Here is a 17,211-nt window from a genome sequence, read left to right on the forward strand (position 1 = left end):
AGCGCCGAGTAGTTATCATGTCAGTGGGCAGGTGAAAACAATCAGCCAGCCGCACAAACAAAGAGCTACAGGAAAAAGAGGACAGAGAGCATATACATAATTTGAGAGGAGGAGAGTGTGGAGTGAAAAGGGGGAGGGATGGGAATAAAGAAGAGCTTCGTCAGTGCTCGATGTAAGAGGTCTGGCCTTTTTAAGAGTTAGGATGAAAGGATCATTAGGAGAGAAATCGCTTCAAATCAAGACGTTCAGCGTCTATTGTTCCTCATTAGATTTGCTTCTCTGCTCCGCAGCAGTGCCTCTGCCGAAGAGCTGCTAAAACAAGAGCATAGTTTGGATCTTCATTCTGCATGTTTAAACCTCACATTCTTCCTGGAGGCATTGCAACCGAAGACATAACTGAGACACATGTGAAACCTACAGATTCAGGTCTGTTACAGAGCGTGTAATAACTGGTTTGATCATGGAAGGCCATATGTTGTTTGTGTGTTGTGTATGATAAACCCAAAGCAGACATGGAAGGCTCGTTCACTGGCACATGCCAACCCAATATCCTGAGGCCGATAAGCCAATTTAGGCCTGCTATGCCCAGCATTACTCCCTGGTGTCACACAGAGGCAGGCATATGCTTCCCTCAGCCCCACCACAACAAGCCAAGCTGATATTTGTGCTGTGCAATTACCAAGGGATGTAGGTTGAACGCTGGGGCTTCAATCACAGAGCTGTCCCGAGGCTCCGAAGTGCCCCGGCCCAGACCTGGAAGCGTCTTCAAAGGCGATGACTGCACAGTTAAGCAGATCTTAAACCCCACACAGCCACAGCTACCCTCACAGCCGCGTCAGTAGCTGGATACCGGAGGCTGATACTCTGCTTACTGCTGCTGCTGTCTAGTGAAACCTTGTACCTCCAAAATGTCAACATTTCAGGAGCTACAGTAAGAAAGTCAACCTTGTTTTGTGCCTGGAAAGTATGTAAAGCTTGTTTAAAGTAATTCATTTTGAAAGGGCCTCCAAAGCCCAGGGGTTGAAGCATTTTCTCTCGGAGCATGTAATCCTTACAATCCAACGGATGTGAAAACATGGATATTCTTAAATTTGGAGTTACAAGGTTTTCACGCTAAGGCCTCATTATGTAAGGATGATACAATGAGGCAGAGGGTTGGAGCGTCAACCCTGAGGGGCCTCAACTGCATGCCAAACATAGCACTTTCCCTATCGCCCACTCCCCTGCCCCCCAGCACTAACACACATGCCTCAATCCAAACAACTGCCATTCTCAAATGTACATAACTTCAATGCCTGTTCATTTCTGGCAAATGCTAACACATGCAGTACGTCCAGTGTTGTTGGTAGCTCTGAGGAAAACAGAAAGCGATCCGACAGCGGCACCAACACTAATAGCTATGGGGGGAAAGTTATCGGTTTCTGCGTTAACGTGTTAAGGCAGTTTTATGAGGGACTTCAAAGATCAGAGGGTTTGATGAATACAAACAAAGCGAGAGACTTCATGCTTCCAGACATTCGTTGTACTTTTGATTGCGATACATGAGGCGGAACAATGTAATGTACAGAGCGCCAGAGAAACGGATGCCCCAGCACTGTTTTTTGTTTTTATGTGTTTAAAAAAAAAGGAAGCTCCATAACGTAACCTACTGCCTCAAATAAACTCAACTTTTTAATGAAATTTAACCCGGTTGGCCGAAGGGAATATAAAGTAAGATTAGCCAGAAATGCATAGCTAAGTGAGTCTAACAGCAGTATACAAATATTGTCCATTTATGTTTACATAAGCAAAAATGAATTAGTATGTGTTTGTGCTTGCAATGCTTGAATATGAATTAAGAGGATTTCAAGATAGGAGAAATGCTCGATGGGGAAATTATTATGTTTGATGCTGCCTCCGTGAATCAACATTTCTAGATCTGCTATAATAATCTCCCCCCTTGCATTAATAAAGTAATTACCTTCCAATATTAGCGCAGACACGCCTGTCCCGCTCCTCCACTTGGCTTGCTCTTTGTCCCCTCCATCTGTTTACTGCACTGTCTCATCAGGTCCCTGCTGTCTGTATATCTGCTGCTGCTTCTGCTCGCATACATGCACAAGTTGTATGGCTTAATGCTAATGGGAAATAAAATGCTTCTTTATAGTCAAGTTATCCCAATAAGGACAATTAATTTTGTTATGTCATTCTTTAAAACTGCAGAGCAGCTGGAGAACGTGTACCGTTCAGCGTCTAACATGTGCTTGATATGTGAATAGAAACGTTGGCTGAGCTACTTCAATATAATCTTACAATCAATGGATCTAATGAATTTCTACACAGACCTCCGTCTTTCAGTAGTCTTTGTCTTGTTTAGCCTGTGTCTCTCAGTTTATAATTGGCGTCTTTTATCCTCTAAAAGAGCAGAAAAAACATGGAGGACATTGGAATTAACTTATGACTCCTCAACAAAATGCTACATCATTGTGACGGCTATCAAAGCATGAATTTACCTCTTTTGATGGACTGACAAGCACTGAATGCACCCTTCAGAAGCCGTCTCATAAGCCATATGATTATGTAGAGACTGAGGATGACAGCAGCCTGAACACAGACGGAGAATCAGAGTGTGAAGGCATACAGAGGGAGAAATGGTGAATTTGCATAGAATTGAAGGTTCTGTCCTTGTGATCGATCCGGAAGCCAAAGGTATAATTTTGTTGTATAATGGCTGAGTGTGAAGTGGAAAAAAAGGTGCTATTAGGAACAAGCTGTCGGCATTGGAGATAGAATATGGGATGGGAAAGGGAGCGTGTGTGTGTGTGTGTGTGTGTGTGTGTGTGTGTGTGTGTGTGTGTGTGTGTGTGTGTGTGCCGTGCATCTGAGCTTACTTTAAGGTCTTTGATTGAACCCTCGCCATTAGAGGTGTGCTCTGCTCATCAGTAAAACGCTGTTGTGACAAAGCCATAATCACAATGACACGCTGGCTATGGTCTGAAATGAGCGACCTGGACTCACTGCTTACCTCCTAATTTGCCTTTTCGTTTTAAATTCAAGCAACGTAGAATGAGGCACATTGGCAGGTTCACCACTCATACAGCAGGAGATGAGAAGCAGCGGTTTTGGGTTTGCTATAGCTCTTACTTCCCTCCTCCCTCTCCTCTTTCCTTCCTGTGCTCAGTTTATGCCCAGTCATTATTGCAGCTAATCAGTTTAATTTTGGCAGTGCAGCTGACGTGTTGATGAGGATGGAGAGGTGACGGTTGATCCCCCCCCTGGGCACTATTGATAGCTCGCCATCACATACACCGCTAATGGGGAACCAGATAGACAGCTGGGATGCACACTCTGGCACCTCCAGATGCTACCACTGTGTATAATCTGTACACTGGCTTATGTGTCTGCACGCATATCTAATCTGTTTGTGTGTGGAGAGCACACCTTTCACTCCTTCTCCTAACAAGCCTGTGCTTTACGAGCTTCTAAAAGGATTTTCTTGAGTATTAGTTTATCTGAAACTCCTGAGTTATAGATGCTAATGGAGCTGCAAATATTAGTTTATATTAATAAAGTAATTTTTCATGCAAAAACTCTGTTTCAGTTCCTCAAATCTGGAGATTTTCTGCCTTTCTCTGTTTTATATCTTATGTAACTGACTATCTATCTGTGTTTTCGACTGACAAAACAAGACATTTAATGAAATCACCTTGGACTTTGAGACCTGACCATTTTTCACTATTTACAAAGCGATTAACGAAGAAAATAATTATCGATAATGAAAATGACCTTTAGTCGCAGCCCTAGATGCTGCTAGAACAGCAGCTACTTTAGACAGGAAGCAGGATCTAATTGATTTATTGATACAACATGCATCTCTTTGTAGCCTGTTACATCTAGGTTGTGAGGCGTTCAGGTGTCTTGTTTGAATATAGCTCCTGCCTTGGACATGTGCAAACTCACTGTATGAGTTTAGGAACGGCTGCCTTCCTGCAAGCCTGACTGTGCTTATTTATTGATATCCCCTTCCATGCATATACTCTCTCCTCTAATTGACCATCCCACTGTGTTTGTGTGGTTTGACTCCATGCGGAATCCATTACCATGGAAATCTAAGGGATACAGACATCTGCCTCCCTCTATCTTCCTTGGCTTTTTTACTGTCATTGTTTCCCCTCATCAGCAGCTGGAAAATCCCATTCTCTATTTGCAATGATGATATTCTGCCGGAGCTCTGCAGTGTGTAACTTGATAAATTAATGAAATCCTGATCTGACTGTATCTCCTCCTCACTCCCTTTCCCATCTTTGTTTTCAACATTTCTTTTCATCCGATCCTGCTTGGAGATTCTGTTTGATTTCTTTATTTACTTACCTTGCTCTCTCTCTCTTCCTGTAGCTGTCTCTCTGTGCATGTGTGTTTGGAGGATAAGAAGGGCTGCTGCAGTACTCATTACAAAGACAAAAAACAACCTTTCTGCTCTATGCAGAGACTGTAAACCTTTACTGTAAACCTCAGTGTGTAAGAGTTTTTGTGACTGCATGTGTGTGTCTACTCAAAAACAACATGCTGTCCCCTCAGTCCTCCTGTCTGTCTTTTTCTTTCCAGTAGAGAAGCAAAGCATAAGATGCTGTCTGATTAGAGTGCCCTGGGAGCCAAACTGTGTTTATTATTATTATTTTGTAAGTGACTGTAAGGAACAGCAACTATGTGACTGTTGGGGAAAAGAAATGCTTAATAATTGGGAAATTAAATGCTTGAAGAGGCTTTATTGTGACGAGCCGCCTCGAGCTAATTTCATCTCTTATTCAGCTCTCTGTCTGCCTTTCTCCCCAACTCCTGTGATCGCCCTGGCTCTGCTCTGCACCAGCAGATTACAAGATCAAATCAGCCCTAAACCCTGTTAACACAACTTTCAGGCTCAGAAAGAGATATTCTGCAATAGCTCAACATCACCAATTCTATGGAAATTAAAGAACAACAGGGTTCCTTTTTTTAGAAAGGTTAATTCTGATGTGCTCTTAAATGTTCAATGTGTAATTCCGAGCCACCTGCTCCAAAGCACCTCTAAACCGGGTCCAGCCGCCTCCGTCAGACGGAGCCCCAGTTAGCGGCTGAGGAGACTTGAGCTCAGCCAGAAGAAGCTCCAGCCCTGCAGTCACAGCGGGTTGCTGGACCTGTGTAACGGCAGCAACAGGGACTTTGCCGTTCCCCGGTGCTGTGGCTTAACTCAAGCTAACTGTTAACTCAAGCTAACTGTTAACTCAAGCTAACTGTTAACTCAAGCTAACTGCTAACTCAAGCTAACTGTTAACTCAAGCTAACTGTTAACTCAAGCTAACTGTTAACTCAAGCTAACTGCTAACTCAAGCTAACTGCTAACTCAAGCTAACTGTTAACTCAAGCTAACTGTTAACTCAAGCTAACTGCTAACTCAAGCTAACTGCTAACTCAAGCTAATGAGGGCATACTGGAGCTACAGACTCACTATCACCTCTAGAGGAACAAGTGGTATTACAAGAGTGGAGCTCTGCAACACAACACACAGAAGTCTTTGAGACAACGACAACACTGTTACCTCTTCACATTCTGTTGATAATGTTAGTTCATTGTTACCTTTTAAGGCCAGAGATCATATTTTTTTAAGTGTGCTGCAGATTATTTGGGAGAAATGTTCTTGTTGTGAGTCAGTAGGCCTATGAATGGAATGAGATTGGTGTACGTGTTGAAAGTGTTGAGGCAGACAGTATGTGAGTTGTAGCCTAAAGTACAGCAGTTTGGTAAAACTGTTAGTACCTTTAAATGAGAGCTGTCCTGAACACCATTTTTCAGGCTTTGAAGCTTCAGTGACGGACGGCGCACCGACTGTACACACACAAAGAAACTATCCCTCTGAGAATAACTCATAATAATTTATGTTGATGATGTATAATAAATAATGTGGGATTATATTCCTTATTTCATGGTCTATGTGGGATATATACATTAATATTACATCCATATACAATAATTTATATATATATATATATATATATATAAAACCGATGGATTTGAATACTGATTTGGACGTTGATTACCATGGCAATGGTCGAAGCTTGAAGCTTTCGGGTCGGCACTACTTTAAATGTTTAGATTTAGTTCTCTACGCTGATCTTGCCTTTGTGCTTTGAATCACATGAGGAGGCCTGTGTCTGTGTGTATATCATGCACACACACGTTCGGAGGCATTTGTGGATTTGAGCCCTGATGCATGATTCAGGATACTCTCTAAGAACAACAACCTAACACTTTTGTGTCGTGTGAGACAATGTAACTGCACGATTAGAGATTTTTATTGTGCAATTTGTAAGTGGCGAGTTGAATATTAAACCAAACAATTCTAATATTAAATAATATATGGGTCTGTCGCATACATGTTATCTCTTCCTTTGGAACAAGGATGGAGTCCACTTTCAAAACACAAGCAAGGGTCTGCCACCGGGCTGAGGTAATCTTGCTGCTCTCCAACGAAAATCAATTTCATTAAAGACTTCTCTTGACAACAGGGGAAATGGAAGTATCAGCCGACTAGTCAGTGAAAAGAGCTGATTATTAAACAATGAATGACTTGTGATGATGAGCTTTTTGTGAATTATAGCGCAATATGTGTATTCAATGTCTTTTCAGTAAATCCAAGCTGGAGTTGGATAAAGTCAATAGTCTGACTCACAAGCAGGCCGAGACATATGGCTTTAGGAGGAGTTCTTAAAGCCCAGAGGATTAATAATGGTCAGCGTGGGCTCGATGAAGCCGGACTCACTGATAGATTCATTAAAGGTTAGCCTTGTATTATGTATTGTATGGTGAACCGCAATGTCCTGGGTTCAATAGGATAAAATGATGAAGTGATGACATTTTAGACAGACAGGAACTGCAACATGCCTGTACATACCCTAAAACAGACTATATAGTTTTTGCACTGCAGCTCTGTTTTATTGGCTTAACTACACTTTAAATTGTCTATTGTATTTATAATTCGTGTGTGTGTGTGTGTGTGTGTGTGTGTGTGTGTGTGTGGTGTGTGGTGTGTGCAGGTCTGGACTTCCATGAGGACTTGCATCGCATTGGAGTAAAGGAGGGTCTGAAAGGCCGCAAACTCCAGAAGGCCATGGAGAGCTACGCTTGGAACATCACTGTCCTCAAGGTGAGACGGACTGAACATGTGACCTTCAGCAACAAAGGCCCTTTAATTGTACTATAAATACCTCCAGTGTTGGTAAAGTACTAGCTAATACCTTTGATTGATGTCAACATGTGAGATTATTTAGGAGACTATAATCAGATGAATAAAAAATCCCAGATTCTATTGCTGAGATTAAACTACATGGTGTTTTGAGAAAGCTCTCTGGGCTAATTATATTTGCTTCCTCTCTAATCCCTTAATCTCTTAATTAATTACTGTTTATTCCAGACACTGTTTTTAGTTATTTGCTCATGTGACTATCTTAACAAGACATGATAGGATTGTTCACACTTGTTTGTACACACACACACTTACTCCTCATGGGTACGTTGGCTCCCTTGGACATGCTTTGAAGATGATGCTCGACAAAATGCATTTTGTCTCAGCCTGCCCCTTGACATGGTCAGATAAGGTTGCCCAATGTCCTCGTCTTATTGCCTTTATGAACACCGGTGGTAATACCAGCACTGATAAAAACCCCACATGCTGCTCAGACTCTCCACAGTGAGCTGTATTGCTAAGTAAGGACAGAGCAGACAGGATATTTTTATCTCATCTCATCACCCTGAAATCATTTAGTATTGAGTGAAGAAGCTCCCTTGGCTGAGCTTTTTGCTGGAGTGTCAGGTTGGATTGCTTGATTCTTCTTTGCCTTTTCATGTCGGCCTTTTTTAGATAGAAAGATAGTGTAGAATAACTAACTATTTGTTTCATTACGGCATTTTCAGACAATTTTGCATGACAACATTGCATGTTGGACGCTGGAAACTAAACATTGATAAAAGACCTCAATAATGAATTAATTATCCAAACTGTTTGCGCTACACACTACACACTACACACTCTTGGATTAACTGACTAAACATTTCAGCACTAGTGAAGGTAATGGCTATAGATCTAATGAATCACTGTTTTAAGTGTTTTCTTGCACTAATACAGCAAGAAACATTGTGCAACAGCCAGATTTATCTTAATTAAGCTTCATTGAACTCTGACGATTTGGGAAACGCATGTGTTTAAGTATCACCACAGGTGGACACTTATACTAATATAATCCCTTTCTCACCCACACTCCATCTTTACCCATCTCCCCCTCAACTTCTCCCATCGCTGTCTCTCCAAACACACACTCTTTCATCCTTCCTTTCACGAGTTATATTCTCAACATGAAGGCATCTTGGCGTGCCACCACCTTCCATTCTTCAGTTGTAAGCTGTGTCTCATAGGAAACATTTGGTGAGAGCCTGGTGCATCTTTGCCAAGGCTGGCAGCCATGCATAGTTATTTCACCTGACATCCTCTCCAGATCCTCTGCAGGCCTGGAAACACTCGCTGGTAGAAGGTGGGGAAGCTGTGAGGAGGAGGAGAGAGAGAGAGAGAGAGTCGTGTATTATCTCTGTTTCCCAAACCCCATCTCCACGCTTACTTTGACAGTTATAGTGAGATCAGAGCTGTCATGGTGAATGAGGGTATTTGCCCATTCCTACCAGTCATACCTGTCACTCATCCTACCTTGCTGCGAAGAGAAAAGCAAAACCAGAGAGACAGACAGAGACGCTTTGAAGCAGATGGAAAGCATACTGTAGTTCCTTTTTTAAGAAGAATAACATGTGGATTCTTGTTGTCTCCCAAATCCCTCACCATTGTCAGTTTCTACTGTAATTAACTGTTGTTTGAGGCATTTTATTACATAACTAATCTGCTAAAATAGCTCAGACTCTCCACCATAACTCTGGCCCCCCTTTTCTCTTGCCAGCTCACATGTTATGCTGTTTCCCTCTTGAGCTAATCTGTTTTGTTCGGTATTAGATGATGGCTCAAGTGGGAACTTATAGAGTCCGTGAATTACAAATCATGGCTCTCGGTCCTGCTCACGCTCCGCTACCATACCACTCCATCTGCTTCTACAACCTTCAAATAATCCACGGTGAAGGCTGGTTATTGACTGCCCAATTTCCATCAAGGGGGATGAACTGATTTTGATAAACAAGTAAGCGATTAGGAGAGAATGTAATGAGGATATAGTGGTGGGATTTGGTGGCGGCCCTTGCTTGGACTTAGCCCCCCGTGGATAGCTTGAGGCCAGCAGAAGGGGTGATTCTACCAGAAGACAAGTGCCATCGTGATTTGGCTCTGGCAGCACAGAACCAGCTTTTCAGTCTTATTTTATGCCTGGTGAGTCATGACTTACATAATTCCAGATTTTTTTCCCCAAACATATGACTTATTCATGCTTGTGTTGTGCGTGCTGGAGAGGCTCAGGTAAAAGGCCACTTGCAGCGTATTAACATCACCTGAGAGTAGAGCGTCGGGCGTCGTGTGCGGGGCTGGCACCTTTACTCCTTCTACAATATGTCAGACTGCTGTGCCTCAATGAGAGAATGTTATCCTTTTTTTTTACCTTTCACAGGACAGCCCGGTGCAGACCGGGTCAGCCTGCCTCTTCGGAGGGATGTTAACTTAACAAGCTGTCCCAGCGGGGAACACAGGGTCCAGAGTGAAGTTCAGTGGAAGGGGAAATATACAGATCCACTTGCTTGTGAACAGATGTTGGAGTAAAGAAAGTGTTGGATGGACACACTGAAAGAGAGAGGGGGGGCCAGTTCAGATAATATGAACACATCAGCAGAAATGGCTGCCTGTGGAGAAGACTCCACCATGTTTCCACATGGCAGAGACGGCTAGTTTAAGGTGGCAGGCAGCCATGGCAGTGGCCCAGATTGACTTGACAGTGCTGTAAAGCAGGATGCCTGCGTTGACCACTTCCTCCACATATGGCAGGGATTCATCTCTGGGGTGCCCCCAAATACAGAGCCGAAATGTAGAATAACATTATCACCATATGACAGCACTATTCACCAGCAGAGAAGTAAGAAGGGCTGGCAGGCAACCAAAGGCCTTCAGAGGCCTTACACTGCCCCCTTCTGCATCGTATCAGTTAATGCACTAAGGGAAATAACTACTACACTTTTTATTTTCCTTTATTTGGAGTGTCATCTTAAATTAAATACTTTTAAAGAATTATGCATCTTTTCAGATTTTTCGCAGGAGATGGGGGGTTTTCACCCACATGCCCCTCATTGAGAAAGTGATTATTTCCATCACAACAATTTCATAAATGAAATCATACCAGTCTGGGCCTTGTTTTTATTATTTGAGGAGGTTGATACCACTTTGAACTGATTCTTTCACCCTTGTTTCATTTTTATTTAACAAGGTAGAGGTCCTTTTCAGATTAAAATCCGTTTTCAAAAGAGACAAAGCCAAAAAGGTAGCACAGCTTCTGTTCTCTAACTCACTTACAGTAAGTTACAGCAGCCCTGAGGGAATGGATATAAAAGTTGTTTCCTGCCATTTGTGTCGGCTTAAAATCTGATGTGATGTGTTGTTCACCGAGCGGCATCTCTTTCTGTCTCTCTTCCTTCTCTCTGTGTCAATTTCAGGGCCAGGCCGACCTGCTGAAGCACGCTAAGAGCGAGGCGCTGGACACTCTGCGTCAGATTCACTGTGCAGCTCAGTCCTGTGGTCTCAGTAAGAACGGAGCAGCTTCCCCACAGCTCCAGCACCACCCTCACCACCAGCCACAGCAGGTGCAGATACAGCAACAGCCTCAGGCCAAGACCCACCCACAGCCTCCACCTCTGCACCAGTCCCAAACTCAGCCCCAATCCCAGACAGTACCTCAGGCTTATCTCCATCCTCTTCCCCAGCAACACCCCCAGCAACATCCCCAGCAACATCCCCAGCAGCATGCCCAGCAACATCCCCAGCAACATCCCCAGCAACATCCCCAGCTACCAGCTCTCCCTCTGGTTCAAACTCTTTCAAAACCCCCAGCCTATACTCAACCCCCACCGCTAACACAGCTCCAGTTTCAGTTTCAGAGCCAGCAGCAGAGGGCAGCAGGACCTCCGGACGCCGTCCCTGACAAAGAGAAGGTCCGTGACGATCCTGCAGGATCCTGCTGACCCGCAGCCTGTGCCCACAGAGAATCCTACCCAAAGAGAGACAGAGAGAGCGAGATGGAGATGGTGAAGCAGAAGAGTGTAGAAGAAAAGAAGGAGGCCAGTAACGAAAGGGAGATGGAGGAAGTGGCTGAGAGAATGAAAGAGATGATGATGGGGCGGAAGGCTTGTCGTGTTAGAAGCGAGACACAAGTGTGAGAGCAGGTTTGAGTTGGCCAGAGGGCTGAAGGAGAAAAAGAAAGACAGACCTCACAAACACACATTTCTAAACAGGGCAAATTTACTTCTCTGAAAATAATCTTCCATCTGAACCAGGAAGTTCAAGACCTTCTGTCTTCTCTCGTGAAAAGCCAAAAGTATGAAATCCCTGAGAGGCAAGTGGGGAAACAAAAATTTTGCCAGGATAATCTTTCTAACTCCTTTAAAAAAAAAAAAAAATCACCTGTGAAAGTTTCATTTCTTTTGCTGTCAGGGTCATTTTTCTTTTTTTCACAAGGTACAAATATTGTGTGTTAGTAAATTGTTGTTGTCTTAATTTTAGCTAGAAATGTATTTTTATAATATCAATATATATACCTTGTGTTTAGAGTGCACGGAGAAATAAAAAAATGCTTTTAGTCCTATTTAAAACATAGGGTCGTGGTGCACTTCTGCCTCTAGTGGTCAAATGAGTATTACAACAACAAACACTCCAGAAGAGATCCTGACGAAAGAAAAATGTTTTGACCTGCAAAGACTTTTTTTCCACCTGTTTTCACAAAAGGAAAAATATTCCTGACAAAAAACTAAAATTCACACCTGGCAGCTTCACACAGGTGAAACTTACAAAGATAATCCTGGCAAAACTTTATTGTTCACCTCGGAGCACCAGATTTGTTTTTCTCACGTGCATCTCAGGGCTTCCATACGAAAGGGTAACAGCTGGTAACAAACGTGTTGTGTGTGTGTTTCTGCATAGGAATGTGTTTGGAAGTTGGATCACTTAGATGTCCCTGTCTCTCTCTGGGCATGGCTAGTTACATGCCCCTCCATTATGTACTCTAGCTCTGTGGGTACAGGCTTTACCTCACGTTGGCATTTTCTGCCACAAATTTGCCTTTTCATTTCCAGAGACTCCTCGTGTCTTTGAAGCTTTTATTTTTTTATGCTCACACTCTTCCTCTTCCATCTTAGACGTAAAAGCGAAGTGTAAACCCTCACTCCTTTCGATGAAGAGGAAGCCATCTTCATTTTAAGTGCACAATGTAGATCAGTTTGAGTAGGCTGAGCTCTGTGGGCGTCACAGATGTCCATTTCAGCACAAACCAGGAAGCTGTAGAGCCAAACTGGAAATTCAAACTGCAGCTGTTGATGTGTTCAGTCACAATGATGCTCTTCTCGCGTCCCTCGCTGTTGTCGACCTCCATCGAGTCCCACACATCTCCAGTGTCATTCCATGGGATTTCAGTTATTCAGCGTTCCTGGACTCTCCCCCACAGGGTCTCCTTGTCTCCTCCCCAGGGGCTGTGTGTGTGACGTTACGTGAGTCGGTGTTTTGGTCCCCAGGGTGGAGCTCGCCCGTGTGCGTAAGTGGCAGAGCTCACCAGCCAATTGCTACTGGAATATTTTTGACCGTGCCTGTTAGAGGTCAAAGGTCAACATGAACATGTTACTGCTGTCAATAAAAACACAAAATAAAGTGAATATAGATGTAAAACTGTATGTAAAATGTACGAAGGGAACATATATTGCTATATTAATTCTTGCAGACGAAGACATTAATGATTGATATTATAATAATTGTTGTTAGTTCTATTGATATTCTGATTCTTTTCTTTTTTTTTTTAAACATTACTTCCACATATACAGTGATTTGACACCTGTTGTTCTGTGGTGCAGATCAGGACAACCAGTGCATGTGGGACTGGAACAAAGGATTACTGGTCAGCGCCACAACACCAGGGTCAAACAATAACCTGACGTGTGTTTCACTGCAAAGTGAGTGTGGATTCTGTGAGAGCTCCTTTAAGTGGCCCATTAAAACTGGCTTCATTGTTTATCCCGTCTCCTCTTGTTCATTTCTCTTAAGTTACTTTACAAGGAGGTTAAATATGCCCACTCTCTGTCATTCGGCTTACGTTTTCAGCAATGTTTCAATTAGTACCTGGATTAATCTTGTACTGAACATTATTTCAGAGAATGACTGGGAGTGATGTAACCTTTTGGATTGCTTTCAAACTGACGTCACGAGCACTTTGGAGCTTTTACAGTGAATCTAAAACACTCAATAAAGCCTTCTCTAAAGCTTTATTGATTGCTTCTGATGCACTGTTAATTCTCTTTATCTAAAATACTTTTCAAATCAATAAACAAGAAGGGGGGGGGCCCATTTATTTAATCCTAAATCAGTGTGTCTACTTAAAGCAATGCTTCCTGTTGTCCATAAGATGGCAACAGATATTAAGTAAAAGAGGATGTGTGGATGAAAAGATGTTAAAACAACAATCTGAAAGTCAATAATTTGTGTTATCCTGTTACGTTTGCTCACGGTTAATAAAGCAGATCATGTGGGAGCAGCGGTTTTGGGGTGTATATATACATTCATCCACACAGTTCACCCCACTAGAGCAAAACATAAGGTCATCCCGATGTGTCAGTGTGACGCCTTTTGTACAAGAGAATAAAGCCCGTGGAACCTCATTAGCATGACGTTTGAATGAGCTTGTCATTATCATTGAGAAAAAGGTCACTGGGCAGTTTTTATATTTATATTTTGAGAACTCGTAGGACACGTTAGCCCTCACCACCCATCATAATGGTATGTCTTCATAACACGTTGGCATGCGGCCACAAAGAAATACCTGTAGTTCATTAAAGGTCCAGAGAAGTGCCTTGGAGATGGTCCGTCGCAGGAGACTAATTAATGGCGGCAAATGTGACATTTATTTACCAAATGAGCAGAAAAAGTGGTCATGTGTCATGTTTGTTGTTGGCCTGGATACAAAATGACAGACACTTGATATAAGAAGATCAGAGGACTCTCCGTCACACAAGCCAGACGATGCCGTGGTTCCTCTCCAACTTCCAGAGAGCTGCTGGGATGAAGTCTAACAGGGTAAGATGCTTTTATTTTCTTATATAAAAAGGGAGTTTTTAAAGTAACATGACGTTGGTTACTCATGAGTTTTTTGTGGACTTTCTACTTTCGATTATTTTCAGATGCTCAACAAATCAGAAGCAGCTGACTTAAAAGTTTTGTTATTAAATTCTTAATTATATGTGATAAAAGATTGTTGGAATTGCTATAAATATTTACAATTGAGCAATTTATGCCTGACGTGGGTCGCATGGAACTGCAAAACTTCCTTTTCTCTGTTCAAGGGATCAATTTGGATCATAACTGGGACATTTAAAAAAAAAAAAAACCTTTCTGAGATCGGGAATGTAGTCAATGTTATCACATAATATTTGACCTAGTTCATTATCGTTTGTATTTCTGTGTCTGTGTCATCGTCTATGTCTAAGGACAAGGGTTGCACATGAGCTGCATGTTCCTCTCTGTTCTTATTTACTGTTTCTAGAGAAAATAAAGATTCTTCTGGGATTTTTAAAGCATGCATATGTGGAATAAGTGTCAGTAAGATATTAATGGAGGTTCAGTGATTCATATTTCTAATGATGCTACTCTATATATCCTTGACTAGAAGTACAGGTTTTATTGTGTGTATAAAGAACACATGTCAGCATCGTATTACTTCACTTTGGTGTAAACTCGTCTCATTTGCCCTGCAGAAAGTCCTGCTGCTGGTCGTGATGCTGCTGCTGTCTCAACTGGCCTGTGATGCTCACAGCGTGTCCGAGTGCTGCAGACAACCACCTCGCTCCTGTCGCCTCCATATGTTGCTGTGTCGCCCCGGCAGCAATAACTTTGGGAGAGCGCTCACAGGAGATGCCGCCGCTGGTATCCTCACTCTGGGTAAACGGAATGAAGATGAGCATCGCTTGCAGAGCAGACTCCACCGGCTCCTCCAAGACTCCAGGAACCAAGCAGCAGGGATCCTGACTATGGGGAAGAGGACCGAGGAGAGGGCTGGGGAGCAGTACATGGACTGGATGGCTCAGTCAGGAACTATCACAACACCCCTGCCTGCTTTAAGCTAAACATCAAGGTACAAAAAAAGACTTTCTTTGCTCATGTAAAAACTATTTTGTGATGTTGTTTGAACTGTGCCTTTTTAAATGTGCCGTGCTGATAACATTGGGAAGATGTGTAATATTGTACATATATGGACTTGTGGTGGGTGTAATAAAATAATATAAAGCTGGAAACATGACTTTAATCGTTCTTGGGTGAGTTTTCGAGGCTAAGAATGAAATATTTCTTACGTTTTCTATTAAGAAATTTCTCAAAATCAATAAAATATTTGACAAAAATAAAAAAACCAAAGCAGAATCTGGAGCTTACGTTGCAGAGAAAACTAAACCACATTAATATAATTCTATCCCATATAAAATCTATTCATCATACAAAAAGCCTGTGATTCAAACAACTTAAAGCAGAATCTAATCAACTTTTTTCTTTGAATTTCATTAATGCAAATGCAAATACAAGCTTCACCTTCCTCCCCGCCAACATAATGTTTGTACAGGCCCTTACAATAAATCAAATCTACTTTTGATTTATTACAGCTTGCAAATTGGAGCCCGTCACAATGTGGGAATGAAGTGGATCACAAGATGGTGCTGATATGATAAAAAGTGAGATCTATCTGTGTGTGCTACACATCTATCAGCACACTCGTCTGTGTGTGTTTACACTGGCGGAATGATTTCTATTTAATCCTGACATGGATTCATTGAAGGGGTTCAACACTTTGCACATCTTAAAGCAAGAATATCATCATCCATACTGCAGGTTTCACTTTGCCCTCTCTCCATCAAACTATTTCTTTACTTTTTACTTGAAATATTGAATGTAATCAGATTTCTTTATCATGTTCACTGCGAGCCAAAGTCCCGCCCTTTTTATAAAGACTTCTTCTGATCTCTGCTTGTGTGTTTTGCTCAGGGAGATGCTTTTTACAGTATAAGGCAAATCATTTCTGATCATTTTATCAGCATTCAACAGCTACACCTAAAGCTACACCTAAAGCTACACCTGAAGCTACACCTAAGCTACACCTGAAGCTACACCTGAAGCTCCACCTTCTTTGATGTGCATCATAGATGATTGAGTAGCTGTGATTACTGTAGTAGTTGAGGAAATGTTCTGAGTTCAATGTGCAGACGGAGATGATGTTATAGCTTGCAAATACTTAATTGTGACTAATTAATTTAGGCTAATAATAAGCTATGCTAATACGTAGAGGCTACACAAGGGACACATTTAAGAAGGTTTGCTGCTCAGCAACATGTTACAGCAGATTTCTTAGACTACTGCTTATGTTGGCTTTAGAGTTCTGTATATCTGACAAAACAACTGTGTGGATCAGTAGATATATATAAAAAAAGAAGCTTTTATTGTGCAAACTAAAATAGCTTTGAGAAGAAAACCAACATTGATTGTCTGTGTTTTTGACCTTTTTATGGACAAAGTGTTGATTTTAATAACTTATGCATTAATGAAATGTCAGGTCTCAGTGGATGTGTGACACTCCACATGACACCTGGAGGAAAGTGACAATTGGCAAAGATGCTATGCAAAGGACCAGTGCGCTTTGTTATCTAGAAAATCCATCAGTGAGTTTATGTGTGTGTGTGCATGTTGGATTATACTCCATGTGGTACAGCGACTATGTGAGTGTGGGTGTTTGTTTATGTACAGTATAGGTAGCATAGAAAATGTGATATGGTGATACAGGCAGCAGGCTGACGGATCCTTCAAGCTGCTCACAGGCATCACACTTGGCAGCAGATGTAATTTAGTGTCATTGAGCCAGACGGTGACTCATCATACAGTGCTGCTCTTTATTCAACCTGACCCCTGGCCACCGTGTGTCCACAGAGGAGCAGAAGAAAAGAAAACATTTGTATACAGACACAAAAGAAGTCAAACCTGTACGTAACCTA

The 17,211-nt window shown here is 42.2% G+C and overlaps 2 protein-coding genes across 3 annotated transcripts in view; both read left to right on the forward strand.

Annotated features, from left to right (window-relative positions):
- Positions 1–13,201, forward strand: part of LOC115011995 (inactive phospholipase C-like protein 2) — a 59,749-nt gene extending 46,548 nt beyond the window's left edge. The window contains exons 5-7 of one of the 2 annotated variants that reach the window (XR_003832630.1): positions 7,050–7,159; positions 10,642–12,728; positions 13,042–13,201. Coding sequence is in view for 1 of the 2 variants with exons in the window: in XM_029437350.1 (XP_029293210.1) it covers positions 7,050–7,159; positions 10,642–11,166 (635 nt within the window). In the remaining variant the exon portion in view is untranslated. Of the gene's footprint in view, positions 1–7,049; positions 7,160–10,641 lie in introns of both variants that reach the window. The other variant, XM_029437350.1, reaches the window with a different exon arrangement.
- Positions 13,202–13,897: 696 nt separating this feature from the next.
- hcrt (hypocretin (orexin) neuropeptide precursor) lies at positions 13,898–15,465 on the forward strand. The gene is made up of 2 exons (XM_029437354.1): positions 13,898–14,257; positions 14,935–15,465. Exons 1-2 carry the CDS (start codon positions 14,204–14,206, stop codon positions 15,301–15,303), a joined length of 423 nt encoding a protein of 140 aa, XP_029293214.1. The 5' UTR covers positions 13,898–14,203; the 3' UTR covers positions 15,304–15,465.
- Positions 15,466–17,211: the final 1,746 nt, after the last annotated feature.

Source organism: Cottoperca gobio, chromosome 8 (genome assembly GCF_900634415.1).
Source record: "Cottoperca gobio chromosome 8, fCotGob3.1, whole genome shotgun sequence".
Taxonomy (NCBI): Eukaryota; Metazoa; Chordata; class Actinopteri; order Perciformes; family Bovichtidae; genus Cottoperca; species Cottoperca gobio.